The following is an 18302-nucleotide window of genomic DNA, read 5'->3' on the forward strand; positions in this document are numbered from 1 at the left end:
GCAGAGATTAATGCTGGCATCTTAAACGTTACTAATGCCTTATAGACAATCCATTAACATCAGTCTCTCCTAAGTGGCCAGCCATACCATTATTTATAAAATAGGGATCCTTTCCTAGTGCTAGCACTACCAATCCCTTGATTTCCCGAGCATGGAATCATGCCTGTTTTCAGCTGTGGAGTATTTTACACTGCTACATATTTTTTACTATGGAATGAGCTGCATGTGTGTGAGTGTGAGTGACATGAAAAAACCCCCATAAAATAGCAGAATATTGCTATTCCACTTGCTGCAGTGTATGAGCTGATCTGGTTAGACACGAAATGCAGACAGAAATCCGCCTCACCTCTCAAGCTAATTTTAGTCTCTCCCTCTGTTCTCCGTGGCTGTGTGTGTATAAAATCACTGGCAGTCTGACAGCGTTTCAGTAACCTGTGCCACGCGCAGAGCGGGATGTACTCACCAGCCATCTGCTTGCATGGCACGGGTTAACTGAGCCTGTGGGATTGTGCTTACCTAAACAAAACCACTGCAGTGAGGGGAAAAACAATGAATGGGTGGAGATGATCAGCCCATGCATTCCAGCTAGTGCAGTCCAGGCAGCAATGACAGCCTGAAGGTTGCAGCAGCGTCAGGATCAGCATTCCAAGTGCACCAATCTTACAGTCTGGAGTGATTTTACGTGGAGCTGTTCTTTATTTGCTGAGCCATGGCCAGTAACCAGGCCAGCCTGCAGGATGATCAGAGCAGGCACTGCAAGTTTTTATCCTACATGTTCTACCAGGCTGTGAGAGATCACAAGCCTGTGTGGATGCTGGAAGACATGAGAACTATGGAGTATTTTTACTGGGAGGAAAATGCCAGCCTACGAACCTACTCACCTTCAGAAGCCCTTCTCTATGCAGTGGTGCATAATCACCTGCCTTATGCTCAGTATCTGCTGTCTCATTTTCCAGAGGAGGCTCTCAAGGTGCCTGGGGAACACTTCTGCTATTGCCCATCCTCTGCTCCTCACCTGGCCATGGCGGTGACATATGACAGGAGAGATATCTTGGGACTGATCATCAAAATTGCACACAAGCTCCCCAGCTTGAACTCCTATATCAATAGGGCTGGCTGCTTTCATCTGGAAGATGGGAAAACACCCCTGCACCTTGCCTGTGAGCTGCTGAGGTCAGAGACGGTTCTCATCCTCCTCGGGAACGGAGCCTCTCCCAGGATAGAGGACAGTAAAGGGCTGACCCCGCTGGACGTCATCCTGGAGCAGATGTGGGACTCCAAAGTCAATGTCGCATCAAAGAAGCTCTGCCTCGACTACCTCTTGCTCTTCATGCCCAACCCACAGTTTAAGATGCGGAAAGTTCTGCAGGAGCATCCAGACCACTGGACAGCTTTGCTGGGAGAAGACAAATTCAACAGCCTGGTGGGGAACACACCTGCTTCTTTATATCTGCAAGCTATGCAAACTATTCTCCAGACTCTTCCCCCTTCCCACTTCCCTAAAAGCATCCAGGAACTACCTATACCTCAGGCACTAAAGCCCTTACCATCCTATGGCAAAAAGCTACCAGCAAAAAATGTGGTAAATGTTTTTCCTTGACTTTATTCAATAGGTCTTGGATTTTCCAAGGCAACTTAGAGGAGCTGGTTATCCACCACCCTCTGCATTTTAGTGTGATTTTAGTACTTAACTTATTAGGCTATGCTGGAAAATCCAATATTTTGTGACAAGATTTTAAATGTCTTTTCTAACTGATTGCAGGCATGGCACTTTTAAAGGCAAAAGCCTTCCTTGTTTTCTGTTTTGTTGTGCATGTGAAGGGTTAACTGTAGTTGAGAGTGTGTTACGTTTGATTTCTTAGTTGTCAGCTGGTATCAGTGTATCTGAATTCCCAATATGATAACTGTATCCTGTGTAATGCACCTGGGTTAAAAGGAACTAGGTACCCAGTGGGATTTTTAAATGGTGTCACTGCTGGAGCTGGGAGAAATACCATCCCCTTCCAACAAGGTTCAAACATCAAGCTTCCTTTCTAACAATGCTCAAGCATCATTAGTAATTACCACAAAGTGCATGGCTGATGCTGCAGGGATGCAGAGGCAGTTCCTGCAGGATAACTGATCCTATTGAGTTACTTTACAGCAGGTCATGGTGTGCAGAGCATGAGTTCAGAGAGGGGCAGTGTGTGTATATTCCTGGGGGATGGGAGATAAAGATCCACAGAACAGCTAATGGGAAGCATCCAGTCTTACCTGGGAGCAAGAGGGTTAAAGGCAATCCCAGCCCTGATGCCTCTACAGACTTTTGCAATGGGGAAGGAACCATTTTTCCCACTGTCCAGTAAACAAATGGCAATTGGAGCAGGGACATTGAGAGCCCTGTCTTTCATATGTGACATTATTTCTCCTTGGCTTTTGTTTTGGAACATATCTCTACAGGAGATGTAGCTGGCTAACTTGATTTCCCTGTGGGTCTCAGAGCCACAGGCATTTGTTACTTATCCTAAGCTGGGGTATGATGTTCTGCTGTTAAAAGTTGTTACTTGCTGTCAATTAGAGTATTTTTGCCACCCAGGTCCAGACAGAAATCCTTATCTTGGAAGTTACAAAATGTTCCCACTAACTGGGCATTGCAGGCAGGGTGAGTTTGCAGAAAGCAGGGCTGAGTCTGGGCAGCATTCTGGGTAGTTCTGAATCACACTGCTCTCTCTGCTCAAGGCACTGGTCCTGCTCTCCTGGCTGTTCTCAGCATCAACAGAGCAGTGGCAGAATCCCAGCTCCCTTTGGGGGACATCCCTTAATTTGGACACCAGTGTTCCCCACTCCTTGTAAGCGCAACCCCCTGTTCTGCTGAAGGAGCACAACTCACTTCCCCCGCCTGCACTGGGCAGCAGTGGAGAACTCACTCTCCTCTTCAGCTGGATTTGGGGCCCAAGGCTTGGGGCACAAACCACTTTCCACAGGCAGTAGCTGTGGAAGATGTCAAATCTCAAATGCTTTGTGAAAAAATGGCTCATGTCTCATTTGGCTAATTCCCTGCCTGTGCCAAGGAGGCCGTGCTGGACCTGCTCCCATCTTTCTGTCAGCACAGGGAGCACTTCCATTTAGTTTCCCTCTGCATGGGCTACCTCCTGTGTGCCAGGACACTGGCAATGCCAGCCATGGCCAGGTGGAGATTTACTGTGAGGCCGCAGAACATGCCGTTCACAGCCACCTGGACCATCCTTTCTGAGACACTGGGATGCTCCTCCCAGCCATCTCTTCCCGCATGCCGTGGGAGGGCCTCAGTTCCGGTGCCACCTGTGCTAGGCCAGGTGAATGAGCAGCCTTGCTTGTGAGGTGGAGGAAATGTCAGCCCAGCCCTAAAAGTGGCAAGCAGGCCATGAAGGGGCTAACCCTTCTCCTGAAATCCCACATCTCTGGTGCTGCAGTGTTCCTCCACTCCTGCCCCTGGGGACTTAAATGTCCTTCTTCATCTGTGTCTATTCCTCCTTGTTCGATGGGGAGGGCTGCAAATGGGGAAATGCAGGGTCAGCGTTGGGTGAGGGTTTTGGGGGAAGCCTGCATTCGACAGCTTGTGCTGCAGACAGAGGCTGTCACAGCTTGGGAAGCAAAGCAGAACCCAAGGCAGATTTGCATTATAAGAGGTGGCTCAGCTGCTTCTGCCAAGCCCTCAGGCTCCCCAGCACTGGCACATACTCCCCCGAAAACCCGGAGCTGGAGGCAGAGGACAGAGCAGGCTCTCGGTGCCTGTGGCTGCCCAGAGTGACTGTGCAGAGCACGGCCCCAGTGGCACCCCAGGAGTCCTGAGGAGCAGGACTGGGTTTGTCCCCAGCAGCACTGCGGTATCTCATCCAGATGTCGGTGGGTGAGAGGCGGAGGAGGCGGTGAAGGATATTATTAGAATAGTAATTAGGTCCTGGAAGCAGAGATCCCGGGAAAGGAGGAAATGGAAATCATCCAGTGCTATTGCACTGGCTCGAAACCATGTGAGTTTCAGTGCTGTGAAGTTCAGAAAAGACAGGAGGGAGGGGAGGGCTGTTCATCTTACAAATCCAAGGAGGCAAGTAGGGACTGTTGGCATTAATGCCAGCACTTTCTATTAAGGCAGGAGGCCATACTCAGAGAGCCAGAGCAGCCCACTGGGAGCAAGTGAATGTAAAATGGTGCAGGGGTCTCTTGTTGGCTGCAATAGTTGTGGATCAAGGCAGAGATCAGGAATCAGGCACTTTATGGGTGGGTTTGTAGCAGACAGCAGGATGCTTGTGTGCATGCATTTGTCCGTGTGGGAGGCTCCCCTCTATCCACCTGCCAAGAGAGAGAAATAGAACATGAATTGTCTTGAATAGTGTCTCTCTGGGACATTCCTGTGACTGGTGTCCCAGCCTGGAAGAAAGCTGCTGGTCCACTGTTGACCAACATGGCCAAAAATTCTGGTGTGTCCAGCCCAGAGTATAACAGGCAAGTACCCACATAGGAAAGATCACTCCACAGCCCACTCATTTCTCCTTTTCTTGACCATTTTAGCAAGAGATCAAGCACCAGCTGGCCCTCAATCACATCGGGCCTCCCATGTGCAGTCCCAGTGAGACAAAGTTTAGGGTCATTAGCACTGTGGTGACAACTCTTTCCATTGCCTGTAGCAATGTGACAGCAGGATGGGCATTCCTGCTGGAATAGGAGAATCTTCTCCCTAGACCCTGTTTGCTTATATTGTGGTGATCTGCCTGTTAGTTTGAGATCCCATTCATCTTTTTTGTCAATACAGTGACATTACACCAGATATGGCCAAATCTACCTCAGCCCCACCTGTGTTGGCTTTTTCTCTCCATTCTTTCCAAGCCAGCTAATTAGCAAAAGTAAACTCAAAAATATTTTGCAATATTTTCCTGCAACCTGACTGTCTTGAAAAATCCCTATGCTTGCATGGCAAATCTGTTGGTGGCTTTGTTAATCAAAAAGGGTGCTGGGTGCTGTGTGGTGATGTTTACATTCTGCATATCTGCATACTAAGTAAGTGTCACTCAGATCTGTATTTCTGAACTTGGGAAAAAGAATAAACACAAGAGAGAAATGGGGAAAAGTCTTTTCTGATCTTCGGATTTAGGTTGGTTCTGCAGGTTACATCTCTTTAATTTCAATTTTGAGGAGTAGCATTGTAAGGATCTGAATTGTCTGTATGTGTGAGCCTTTGGTTTTGGTGGGAAGCACTTCAGTGAGTGCAGTGGGGTGGAGTGAGTGAGTGAGTGAGTGAGTGAGTGAGTGAGTGAGTGAGTGAGTGAGTGAAAATGTACAGGTGTGTGTGTGTGCACGTGTGTGAGTGTCTGCCCTCCTGTCGCACATGTGTGAGTGTCTGCCTGCCCTCTCCTGGCAAATCCGTAACCGGCAGTTCGCACCCACTGCGCTCCTCGGACCAGCAGTGAGCGATGCCCTAGGGAAGCAGCCTTTTAACGCGGTAAGTGTGTGTGTCCCAGGCCCCGTGCTGCTGACAGGTAAGGACGTCTCTTCTCTTGGAAAGAGGCAGCAGTTTTGCTCTTGAAATGGGTGTTTTATCCGCAAACACCAAGCACAAGGGCTTCAGCTTGCCAGCAACTACAATCATCCAGCAAAAGGTTTGTGATGCTGGCCACACTTTATTCTAGAACACTTTTTTTTTTTTAAATAAAATGTCTTAAACATACATCTTTGTCTTTTCTTTTTTTCTGGGCTGCCAGCAAAATTCAGCTATGCATGACTTTCTAACCGTATGCTTCTGTCTATTTCTGCAGCATCATTAGCAGGAAGGACAGGCCAGATTCTGACCTCAGTTACACCTCCCTACACCTGAAGTAACGCTTTTTAAGTCGGTTCCATCACTACAGATGTTTGTTGGTCTAAAGGAAAAGAAACTGTGTATTTATGTTCTTCAAGGCTCCATAACTCTGACTTTAGCATATAAATAAATGTGACACTTAATCCTTGAAAACATTTTTTTACGTTTTTTGTACTCTGAATGTATATGGATATATATTTTCCATCTCTAACATCAATGGCATTTCCCTGTTCCCAGTTCCCCTGGCGTTTCTGGAATCAGCATGGCAGTGACAGATGCTGTTGGCCACTTATTAAGACTGATTGTTGCCATGCCCAAGTACAAATGAATGTTCATTGTATGATACAACTTTCTTATAAAGCCATACTTTTGTAATTTTGGTTTCTCTTTTTTAGGGGGGGAGAAATCTTCCCCATAATTGTGTTAGCACATTACTCGCTGCATGATTAAAGATAAAACAATTGTAACGTGCTGGAATAAACGATGTATACATAGTCTGATATAATTACATACGCTAGCTGTGAAAATAATTTAATCTTGATTGTATTAATATAATAAACTTGAAATATAAAATTGATGTGTCTTTTATTAGCCAACTGGTCAAAACCACCCACAAGTATCCGTTGCTTTTGCTTTGGCTTATCTTATTGTTTGATGATTGCATTCTTACTGCTGAGCCATTGTCTCAAAAAATGTGTTCTGAGGAAAATAATATTTCCCTTCACAGGCTTATAGTAGCTGACTGTGCTGTCAGAGGTGACCCCAAGTGATGGGGTGAACCCACACTTCACAGATCTGCTGAAAGGTGGTGATAAATCAGAAGGTGGGGCTCAACAGAGGTTGAATGGTAATTGGTTTCAGAGATTTTAATTTTTTAGGTTTGAGTTCAGCTTATGCAGCTGTTTCCCGTGAACATAAGAGTGCTGGTAGCCTGCTTTCCTTCTCTGGCTTGTACGCCATCAACAGCTCCTTTCCTTCCTCAGGTTTTTCTGTGTACAGCCCTGGCAAGGCTTCCAGCACCAACCTCTCCTGTAGGCTCAGCTGAAGGTCTTCAGGCAGATGAGCACCTCTCACCCTCTGTGCTCTCCATGGGGTAAGGATCCACCAGATTCTGTGCCAAAACCTGAACCATCCAGATCCTCCTCTGCTCTGATAAAAACAGCTACCCAAAGTGTTTCAGGTGATGGGTAGCTGGTTTAGATGATGAGGATGGTGATGATAATCACAGGGTGTAGACTCCAGTGCCAGCTGTACCCACAGATCTCCTCAAGGGACACTAGTACATGCAAGCCATAACCAAGGGATGACTCCTTTGAGCCTGTGCTTGCATAGTACGTTACTGGTTTCATGGAAGAATGCAGAGAGGGTAGTTTCACTGATCTCATTTAAAGAAAATCAAGACTGTCCTTGCCTTCATAGCATGAGATTTATCCCTAACTACTTCACCACAAGAATGTGGTCCCCAAATATGTAGTTTTCTGGCTTATTTGCTTCCATGTTTCCCATGTTTGAGAAAGGGAATCTGATTTAGTTTCTCTTGGGCCCTGGCAGCTCTGCTGGGGCTGACCATCTGGGAACTCCAGGCTGACACATCCCTCAGAGGCAGTCCCATGGAGGTATCAGGCTTTTTACAACTGTAGCTAGCTGGAGCCCACACACCAGCAGGCAGCAAGACAGGGATTTAAATAGAGAAATTGAAAGGGTATATTCCCTTGCGTGGGGGGAAGCACTGTCACAAGCAGATGATGCACTGAGCGAAATCCTGCCCACGCCTCAGTTACTTGGGTGCACCTCCCCGAGTGAGTCACCCCAAAAGCAGCTGACAGGTTTGGCATGTCCCACACTGTCCCGTGTCTCCCTGGCCAGCACAGCAGCAACGCCTTGGGGGAGCATGCTCTGCCTTCTGCTGTGCCACCACTCTCAGCTGGTGACATGGATGGCCACCAGGCTCCAGCTCCCGAGATGCCTGCCTTTGTCTCCAGCCCTTTGGGAGCTGCTCTGAAGCCAAGAAGCCAGATTTCTCCGGGGGTGACTCCTAAGCAGTGCTTGGTCTGGAAAATCAGCCATAATTTTTTTCCTAGTAAAATGTGTGTGCGTTTTGCTATGGATTTGCTGTGTGAAGGAGAAGTTTATTGCTGGTGGGAAGGCTTTTGGCGAATTTCATGAGTTCGTAGAGATAAGAGAGCTGTGCTCTGTACACCAGCTCTGCCCACCCACACAGATCCCCGAGGAGAACAGTGAGGAGGAGGAATGATTATCACAGAGCTGTCAGACTCATGCAAGAAAACCTGGGAGGAAGAAAGGGAAGAAAAGGGTTGGGAAAGGCTCTATGGCAAGATGCCTTGTGGGAAGCGGATCCCACAGCTGAACAGAAATAGGGAAAATAGTCTGGAGAATCCCAAACTACAGTAGAAGCTATGAGAAACACAGAAACCTCTCCCTACCACTTTCTCATGGAGCTCGGCTTCAGGATCACAGAGAATATCAGGATGATAAAGAAGAGGCTGACAAGCATTAGAAAAGGAAATAATCATTAGACCTGACTGGGAATTGATGTTTCTATTCCACCAAAACCAACAATATTGCAAAATACACTTCTGTTCTAATTCAAAATGAAAATTAAAACTATCAAAACCAATCTTACAAGGAAGAAAACTGATTCAGATCAATCAAGATATTTCTTAAAGAATAGTAAAATTTTGATAATGTAATACCTGGCTTTTTATTATTAACAGTGTCAAAGCACTAAAAAAGAATCAAAATATTATAAAAATACCCCACTTCTTTTGACAGCTGAACGTCTTTGTTCAGATTTTCATGTACCAGAATTTTTGTCAAAATAGGAACATAAAGCTCACGGTGCTGGGTGTTCCCAGCATCATGCCATATCTCCAGCACTGGCAATGGGAGAAGCCAGGTAAGCAGAGCACCTTTGCCTGGCTATTTTCAGCAATACAGTCCCTACTTAATTCCCTCAGTTCCCACAGCTGTTGGATTGGGGATATTGGAGACTATACCCTTGCCTAGTCCTTCAGAGTATTCCTCTTTTGACCTAGTGTCCCAAATTTGTCTAGGTCTTTTCCAAGCCTGTTGATACAGTCACGTCCATGACTTCCTATGGCAGCAGTTTACATTTATCTGCACCCAAGCTTAGCTGCCACCTCTTTTTCCTACTCAGTTTAGTATGTGCTTAGTTTACTCCTTCAGGTGCCTCTGTGTGGTGTTTGGATACCTGGAAAACCTCCAGCAGCACTGTGAACACAGAGCTATCACTGCTCACTCCTTTCTCCAGCCACAAGTTATATACTGAACAAAACTGGTTCCCGCACCAATCTCCAGGATAGCCCACTTCTGATTCTTCCTCACCCTTTGCCATTCTGTAACCAGCTTTCACTGCATGAAATAACTCCTGGACCCCACAACAGCTTCATTTTCTAAAATTTCAATAATCTTTGGTGTGGAACCTTGCCCACAGGTTTTTGTGAACCCAAGTACCTTATGTTCACCAGATCTCTCCTTTATCCTCTGTCCTTTTGAGTGAGGTAAGTAATTTACAAACAATTCAGTTTTTATGAAGGTAATCTTTGCAGTAAAATCTGTTCTGACAGGAGATGGCAGAATTAAAAACCTTTGTCCATTAGAAGGACCGAAAGATTTTTATGCGAAGTCTGCTTACAGAAGTACAGCCCATGGTGTGGTTCTTGGAACTGTCCTGTGCAGGACCAGGAGTTGGACTCAATGATTCTTGTGGGTCCCTTCCAACTCAGAATATTCTTTAGTTCAGTGATTCTGTAAAACACTTTGCCTGGAGATTGCAGGGGAATTCCAGATGGTATTTCTTTAAAAGCGTCTTATAATTTTGAGGCTTTGACTGAAGCTGAAAATGAGCAACTATAGGACAAAAATCTCTGTTCTTCTGCCTGGAAGGTGTTAGGGAGTGACACTGTAAGCAGACTCTTCTCTGAGTTTACAGATCCTAGTGAGATACTATTTTCAGCTGTGATGCATATATTTGCAGACACTAAACTTCTCACCAATAGAGGTGATTGCTTGATCAAATGAGGTTTTTTTATGGGACTCCTCCTGTGGGTAGAATTGAGCTTCACTGATAGCTACAGGCTTTGGCTTACTTCTCTACCAGCCTGCAGAGCCCAGCATGGTGACAGACAGAGATAAAATTACATTCCATGTATAATTTGGGATTTCATGAAAGGAAAGCCAAAATGATAGGAAGAAAGAGCTCTGCCTAAATTAGGTTTCTGCTTAGAGGTGTGTTCCCTAAACACTCAGAACACACATGCTTACTTAGGCTCACTCAGATCTGGTGAGCTTCAGGGAAGTGTAAGGTATGGCAAGTAACCCAAATTTGCAATCAGAGAGGCTGAGAGTAGCTTTCCCACAAAACTACCCAGCCCTTCTTGTGCAGAATTAACAAATTCTAGCAGCAGATTGGTGCTTTGTGTTCTCTGGAAAACCTGAACCAGGTTTCAAAATGTCTCTGTTCTGCCCTGACACACATGAACATCATCCCCTCAAGTAAAAAACATCACTAAAATGACAAAGTACAAACCTAGACCTGTCCATGCCCTTTCTTATTCCCCTTTTGCAGATATTTAGAGCTGGGGAGCCCCTCCATCGTGGCCTAGGCCTTTGCCCCCACTGCTTTGGAGGGGATGAACACACAAATTTCAAGCTGTAAAGTGACTGCACATGACACACAGCATGAATGCACATGCAAGCACCATAGTTGATGTGAAAGAAGAGGCCCTTCACGAGTCTTACTTATTTTTAGAGTGAAAAGCCCCTGCCTCAGCCAGGCAGGAGTTCAAGACTAACATCCCAGTTCCTTACTGGTGCCAGCCTGACAGGTTTTACCGAGCTGCCTGTCAGTGCAACTCCTCTAAGATTCAGGTAGCCAACTCTTTGCCTTTAGGATCAGGTCAGACTTTAAACAGGCAACTTCAGTTTACCTTTCAGTAGCTACTGCTTTTACTAGATTTGGACCTTTATACCATCCTCAATCAAATCTAGAAACTGTTCAACCTGGCAGAGCTGCTAATGAATATGCTCTCTCCAGCTGAAATGAAGAGGGGAAAAAAAAAAAAAAAGGAATGTATTTTATAATGAAAGCCCTGTGTTTAAATTTTATATTTCAAATGCTTTAAATGTTTATTTTCTTCTTTTATTCCTGCAGTGTTGCCTGAAAAGCCAGTTTTGCTCGGCTACTGTCAGCTTCACTGCATGGCTCCCTGTGTTTTCAGTCAGTCCTCAAATCGCCTCAACTTTGAAGTGGATTCATCTTCCAAAGGGACACCTTTTTCCCTCCTCTCCTCAGCACATGAGCCCTGTTGGGCTTTTGAAGTCAAATAACACCGTTTATTATAAGATAAAATAGAGATGCTAACTCATAAGATAAGGAAACAGCTGGGCAGGGCCGGATAGGAATAAAAATGAGTTATCAGCAGCCTTCCCTTCTCCTAGGAGTGCCCAGGCTTGTTGGCTGCCTGAGCTGCGGAGAAGTAAAACCAGCTCCTTACATCTGTGCAGACGCTACCGGTGATCATTTCCACACATCCCCCTTGTCTTGCTTTGGGTTTGTTTTCTTATTTTTTGACGACTTTTCTTATTTTCCACCACGGCGGCTCCTGCGCGGGCACCGGCCGGGCCTGGGCCGCCGCGCCGCCATCGGCCGCCAGGTGGCACCACCTCCCTTCGGCTGCCTCCGTGAGGGACGACACCTCACCCCCCCGGGCCCTGAGGGACCCCCGGGCCCTAAGGGACCCCCGAAACCCTGAGGGGCCCCCGAGCCGTGAGGGACCCTCGGGTCGTGAGGGACCCCCGGAACCCTGAGGGATCCCCGAGCCGTGAGGGACCCCCGGGTCGTGAGGGACCCCCAAGGCCCTGGGGGATCCCCGGGCCCTGAGGGATCCCCAGACCGTGAGGGACTCCCGGACCCTGAGGGACCCCAGAGCCGTGAGGGTGCTGTAAAACGCAGAATATGCAAAATTTTCCTTGAGAAAGGACGTTCTTTGGTGTTTGATCTTTGTACACTTTTCAGCCTAACCAGCAGGAAAGGAGATTTTAGAGAGAGCAGCTAACGAGCAATCCCTGAGTGACGTCCAGGTGTTAGAAAGATAAATTACTTGTTGGTGGAGTTGCCTTGTTAAAGTTTAGGGCTTCAGGTATTTCGGTGATCTCCGACCTCGGGGGAGGTTAACAAAGCCTGGGGAGAAGGATGTGCAGCTGATAGTGGACACAAAGAATGCAGAATTTATGGACCCCAAGGACATTTGGCAGGACCCCAAAGATAAGGAAGAAACTAATTCTAAACTATTAAAAATAAAGACAGCTCAGCAACTGTGCTGAACCAGCTCCAATTGGGTAAAATGTAATTCTGGCAGAGGGAGATGGTGACCACCACTCATGGACCCAAGAAACCCACTGACCCAAAAGAAGGGAAAGACTGAGTATGGGACTAATTAGCAGGAGAAGCAAGAGAATCATTAATAAGCAGAACACAGAATACTAATTAATAAGAGAACTATGTAACTTGTAGCCAGTGAACACAAATTCCTTTGTTTGCTGAAATGTATAAATTACAAAAGGTTTTGATAGTTGGTGTGCTTGATTTGTGGAATACCACTGAGCATCCAGGCTTGTGCAACTCTGAGATAATCGATGTCTCTCTCAAGTGTGTAATTATAGGCTTGTTGCCCACGAATCCCATTTTTGTGGATGACAAGGTGACTCCAGGCCGTGAGAAGACCCTGCCACTGTGAGGGGACCCCGGGATTGTGAGGTGACCCCAGTGCTGTTGGCTGCCCCTTGCCCGTGCCTGTCTGGTGATCCTACAGCACATCTTTTGGATGCAGTGTCCAAACCTAACACAAATGTGCAAACCCAGCTGCAGGAAGGTGGTGCAGGTGCCTCAGCTACCAAAGAAAGGTTTTCTGCTTTATTCAGCAATGGAAAGGCCTCACATGCCATGGAAGTTTACCCTGGAGCTGGGCTCTAGACAAAGAGCTACAAACAGAAACAAATTTTTTCACACAGGGCATGTGGGGTTGCTGGGAAGAGATGAGCAGAAGGACATTTTTTATCCTCTCTGCTGCCTCCAAGGGAAAGGAGAAGCTGTGGTGACTTAGCTGGCTGTGGAAGGCTGAGAGGCTCCACCTCTGTGTTTAGCAAAGTACCTGAAATCCAGGGATGTGATGCAGCCCTGTTGGATCACTGCTCCTGCACAGCAAAGCTCGTTGGAGAAGTCAGTGGTGGTAGAGCTGTGAGAACCACTATTTCCCACTTTCCCAGAAGAGTGGCTGGGGCAGGAAGCACATCCACTGCAGCCCAGCAAGGAGCCTGCCTGTGCACTGGGCATCTCCTGCAGAAAGCAAAGAATTGATGACGGGCTTGATACCTACCAGGAAACAAGGAAAGGTACTGCCAAAGATGTCTTTAGCTCTGTTTCTGGCACATTTATGAATCATCAAATACCTAGAAAATGGTAGATGGCCCAATAGCCTGAAGTCTCAGCTAAAATAAAACCCAGTTTGTATTTTTGGAGCTATCATTCTCTGATCTGGGGGTCTGTTCCTTTTTTTTTCACTCCTCTCTGCTTCAAGGCTAATCAGCAGAGCTTGCAAACCAATAACAAATTGGTTAAAAATCATCTTTATATGCAAAGCCTAAAATAAAACATCTGTATATATCCCAGAAGCCTTCACAACCTCCTGTTTTATTAGTATCACTAAAATAACTTTTCTTTCCTGACTCTAATTCCAGCTAGAAGCACTCTGCTAATCCTCACAGGACTGTTATGTGTATTTCCAATTAAGCAATTTATAAGCACTGGCTGTGAGGAGCTTTTTTGTTCTTAAGGAAATTATTTCTTCATTAAGAGTAAAACAAGGCTTTTTTTATCCCTGCTTAATATGAAAGCCCTTGTGTCCCCTTCACATATGTTTTAAGTACTGAACTCTGTAGAAGGAGATTAATCATTTTGTAGCCCAGCGAGCAGGGAAGACACAGCAGCTGGGTCAGTCACTCAGGGAATAGGCTCTTCAGTGTTTGTTTTCAGAGAGAAGTAAAAGTCAGACAGACAGACACTTGCTTTCAAGCTCCTTGCATTTGCCAGAGGCAACCCACACAATGATGAGCCCTTCTGGAGTCTGAGTCATGAAGAGCTGCAGCAGATAAAATGAAGACAGTCAAGAGGAAAAAAAAAATCCCATTCATGCCCAGCTAATGAGTAGAGGTTCCAAATTTCCTCTTGTTTTGCAGGCTGTGTACCTTAATTAGATGAATCACAGAACACTGAGGGTGGAAAACACAGGCCAGACAGCTCATAAGAGTCCACTTCATTCTTTCACACTGGCAGCATTATCTACCTCCCCGACAGGGATGAAGGTCCCTATATTTTCCTGGACTGTCATGAGGCATGGGCAAACATGGAAAATGAAGAGCAGAAAGGATGGATGATTTGAGTTTTGTATAGCAGCACAAGCATCCTATTCCTATTTTTGTCCCCAGGCCCAGCCATTTACACTTTCTATAAAGGCACTCATGAGCCCGTGTTCTGGTCAAGGCAGCCCCGTGACCAAACAGCATGAATTGCAACATGAGGGACCTTCAAAGGGAGGGCACTCTTGCTAATATCAGGAATGAACTTACCAGAAAGCTTCTGATGTGGCCACAGAAGACATTTTGAGCCTTGAGTGTTCCTGGAACTCTGGAAAGAACCCCCACATAAGTGTTGTAAGTAAACTGCATTGCCTTCATTTTCCTCTAAGCCCTACTAGAAGGAGACAGCCTAATAATGGGACAGCTCCTGAATGTTTAAGGTTAATATCTTGTATCTGTTTACAGTAACAAATGTAGGGAAATGGAGGAACTAACAACAAATGGAATTGCTACATTAGTAAAGAGTTAATCTATAGAAATAGGTTAGAGATCAAGATGCTGCAGCATGTAAGCCTGTGCCAATGCTTGACTTGCACAGGGTCACTGGGAAATAGCTCATGTATTCCAGCAGCACCAGCAGCCCCATGTATTTTTCCCAGGAGTGGGTGCATAAAATGTCTGATGAATGAAGCTACAAGTGGTGAATTCAACTGCACAGTTCAATGTAGACATTGTATCATTCAGTGAAGAAATGATGAGTTTAGAATGATCTTAAAACCTTGAGGTTTCCTTCTCAGTCTCTGCATTTCATGCCATGCTCAGTAATACCATTTATCATCTCCCTTTGTGTTATGGAATGGATTTTATTTAGCAGCACAAGGAAGAAATGCCTGGCTACATTTCCCTCAGCAAGCCCAATGGCACTGTGGGTTTTGGTTATGCTGGTTTTGTGATGTCACTCTCTCTTAAAGGAAAATAGGTTTTGAAGAGGGATTTGAAAAAAGATGGAGTAATATGTGACACTGTGCATTGGCTCCTGGGACAGAGACAGCTCTCCTGGCACATGGAGAGTCATTGATCTGCCAGGTCAAAAAAAAAGCCACTTGCATCATGGCAGCATGAAAGAAGGAAAGAGTACAGAGTGACAAACAAGTTGTGCTTGGTGGTCAGAGTCAACATTGCTGTCAGAATGGAGGGAAGAATGGTAAAAGAAATACCAGAAACAGACAAGTAGGTGGAGAAAGGCACTGCAGGATGCAGAAATGTGCAGAAAATAATGCTGTAGGGGGAATTGGAGGATGAGGAGGGAAAAATAAGTATTAATGATACCATCATTATGCAGGGCATGAGGTCAGTCTGGAAGTTGTGTTTGGGTTGGCTGCAATCTCAGGGAGGCCAGAAGCAGAAGAGACATCTGGCTAAAGATAAAATGGTCAAGGGCATGATCTGTCCTGGGTCTTAGAAACACTACAGAAGGGAAATAATTTGTGTTTAGATATAGCCTAATGTACAAAAAAGTATTGTGAGCAATCAGAGCTTCTAGCTACTTCACCTAAAGGAAAATGGATATGGCAACATCTCAGTTATAAAAGCTGAGAGATCAAGAGGAGGCAGTCAAAGAGAAAGATCAGGATTTAATTTGCTCAGTGTTCAGTCACCAAGAGACATGGGGGTGGCAATATTGCCAAAGCAAAACTGAGTTGAGGAAAATAGATTAGAAGCAGTGAGTCAGATGTGTGAGCTCATGGTGGCACAGCTGATATTTGAAATTGCAGGAAGAGTGAAGATCATAGGAACCTTCACAGGGACTTTTCTTCCTGGGTTTTACAGTTCTGATCCCATCAAAACACACAGTTGAACAACTCTTAGTCACTACAAACCTGCAAGAGCACATCAGAGACGGGAAAGGGAGAGCAGTGGGCAGATATGGAGCTGCAGGAATATTCCTTGGATAGAGGTAGGAATTTTAGAGAAAATGACTCTCAAATGTAGATCCTCACTGACGACCTCAGCCCTCAGGGAAATCTTTTGTGAGTAAAGGTTTAGGACTTGTCCATCAGCTGCTGTAAAATCTCTTCTGTGGCCATTCCAGGCAGTACCAACTGGATGATCCATAACAACCCATGGACCATGGTGGCACGAGTCATATTTCTGTCTATGACTGCACACAGTAAAATAATTTTGTTTAACCAGCTTATCTTTGTTTGCTTTCCACCAATACCACTGTAATTTCTTTTGGTATCCAAATGCATTTTCCTCCCCTTTGCGAAAAGAGAACCACTTTGCAACAGCTCCTTGATTTTTACATACCTGCCTTAGTGACTGTGATAGCAACATGCTCCTGTATTGCTCTAGAAAGTAGCTTTACATGCACTGTTTCATCTAGTCCTTAATTCTTCCACTGGGGCACTAAATCTGGACTAAGCTGAAATACTAGGACAATAATTCTTAATCCACTGTGGAACATTAACTGAGTGTTAAGACAGCGATTTGCTGTATATTATGAACGTGTCTCCATTTCATTTCCTCTCTGGAGATGCTGATTCACTGATGGAGTGATGTTCTTCCAGGCAAGAAAAGATTAAGTAGAGACAACAGACTCAGAAGTAATAAATAAGGCTGTAGAACAAAACTGCCTAATATTATATTATTTTAGAAGCCATATATAATCATGCCATCAGAGATGTGCTGTGATGCACACACGCGAGGGAGCAGAGTTAAGGTGGTGCATCTCATCTTATACTGTGCTAGTTCAGGAGGTTACAGAGTTTACAACTGTATATTTTATACTGCATCAATCCAGCCATGGGAAGGAGGTTTGCATCTATTTAGCCACAGCAGTGTCCTCTTGGTTCCCATCACAGTCAAAGTGTTCTTCAAAGGAATGTGAGCACTATTTCCCCTGGTTCCCACATGTGAACCCAAGGTGCTGGAGAAACAGCAGGTCCTTTAGTCCCTGAGATCAACGGCATGTGCCGTACCAAGGAACCAAGTTTCCTGCTCCCTGCTACATGTGCAGTATGTGCTCCCACTGTCCCTTACTCGTGCCCTACTGCAGGGAGGCTGCATGCTGAAATTCTGGAGACAAGTTTGGATAGTGCCTCTCTAATACACACAGAGCACAGGCTGGGATCACAGGCAGCCTGCCAGAATTGTCACATCAACCTGTCTGAGTGGACCATCTTCAAAACCATACAGCAGCAATTGAGCCAAGACAAGGTTGTTGCTCTTTTGTTTCTGTGATTCTTCTGTCCAGAAGGCACCTGGGCTGATGTTGCTATCCTGGCTGCTCTTCATACTGTTGCTGGGAGCAAACCAGGCTACACTTCTTCAAGCTTGGGATAGGTAGCACGTAGGGAATATTGGGTGTAGGCAGAAAGAGAGGGTTCACTGGACTCCAGTCCTGGGAGGCTTTTTTGGCAATGGCCAAATGGCAGACATTTCAGCAGTCTGTTGAGCACAGTAATCTACTCCAATTGCAAAGGCAAATTTTAATTGTAACTGTAAAGATAAATTGTAAATTCTCCTCTTAGTGGATCAAGGTGCAGAAAAGAACCTGAGGTTGCTTGTTCATTACAAGAAGCCACATTACTATAGGAATTAAAAACACAGAATGCTTCTTTTTGAGCAAACAAATCTCAGGATACTGGTCAGTCACTACTTACAGGTCTTTACTGGGAATCCGTTTCACTTAATCCAGACTTGTTGATGATATCTGAAGAGAGGGCTTGATCATTATTCCTAAGCAAAATCAGGTATGCCGCATGCCCCATTTGTTTTTGATGGTGTGTTGTGTAGCTGTGAGAGTTCAAACCTCTGGACACTCTGGAACTGACCCTGCTCTCCCCTGTAGGTCAGGGTGTTCTCCCAGGCCTGGAGCTTGTGCCTGTAATGCCCAGCTCTTCTTCTGCTATAGGAAGGGATGGATGCCTGTACTGGTGGTTACAGTGCTTTGTTAGCTCTCTCTTTATGCTCTAGGGAGTTTCAGTGTTTCACAGCAGTCAGAGATTACATTCTTAGCACATTCCTTTCATTTCTTTCCCCTGGCATAGCAATTACTATTCTACACAGTGCTGCTCCATGTGGTTCTTCA

At 45.6% G+C, this 18302-nt stretch overlaps 1 protein-coding gene across 1 annotated transcript; it reads left to right on the plus strand.

Moving 5' to 3' along the window:
• The first annotated feature begins 380 nt into the window (after nucleotides 1–380).
• Nucleotides 381–6385, plus strand: LOC129118563 (ankyrin repeat domain-containing protein 9-like). Its single transcript, XM_054630003.2, has 2 exons — nucleotides 381–1582; nucleotides 5769–6385. The coding sequence occupies exons 1-2, from the start codon at nucleotides 710–712 to the stop codon at nucleotides 5775–5777; spliced, it is 882 nt and encodes a 293-aa protein (XP_054485978.1). The 5' UTR covers nucleotides 381–709; the 3' UTR covers nucleotides 5778–6385.
• The last annotated feature ends 11917 nt before the right edge of the window (nucleotides 6386–18302 follow it).

Source organism: Agelaius phoeniceus, chromosome 3 (genome assembly GCF_051311805.1).
Source record: "Agelaius phoeniceus isolate bAgePho1 chromosome 3, bAgePho1.hap1, whole genome shotgun sequence".
Lineage (NCBI taxonomy): Eukaryota > Metazoa > Chordata > Aves > Passeriformes > Icteridae > Agelaius > Agelaius phoeniceus.

What these genes read in the sequence shown, in the direction of transcription:
- LOC129118563 (XM_054630003.2), top strand. Translation starts at nt 710, where the DNA reads ATGGCCAGTAACCAGGCCAGCCTGCAGGATGATCAGAGCAGGCACTGC.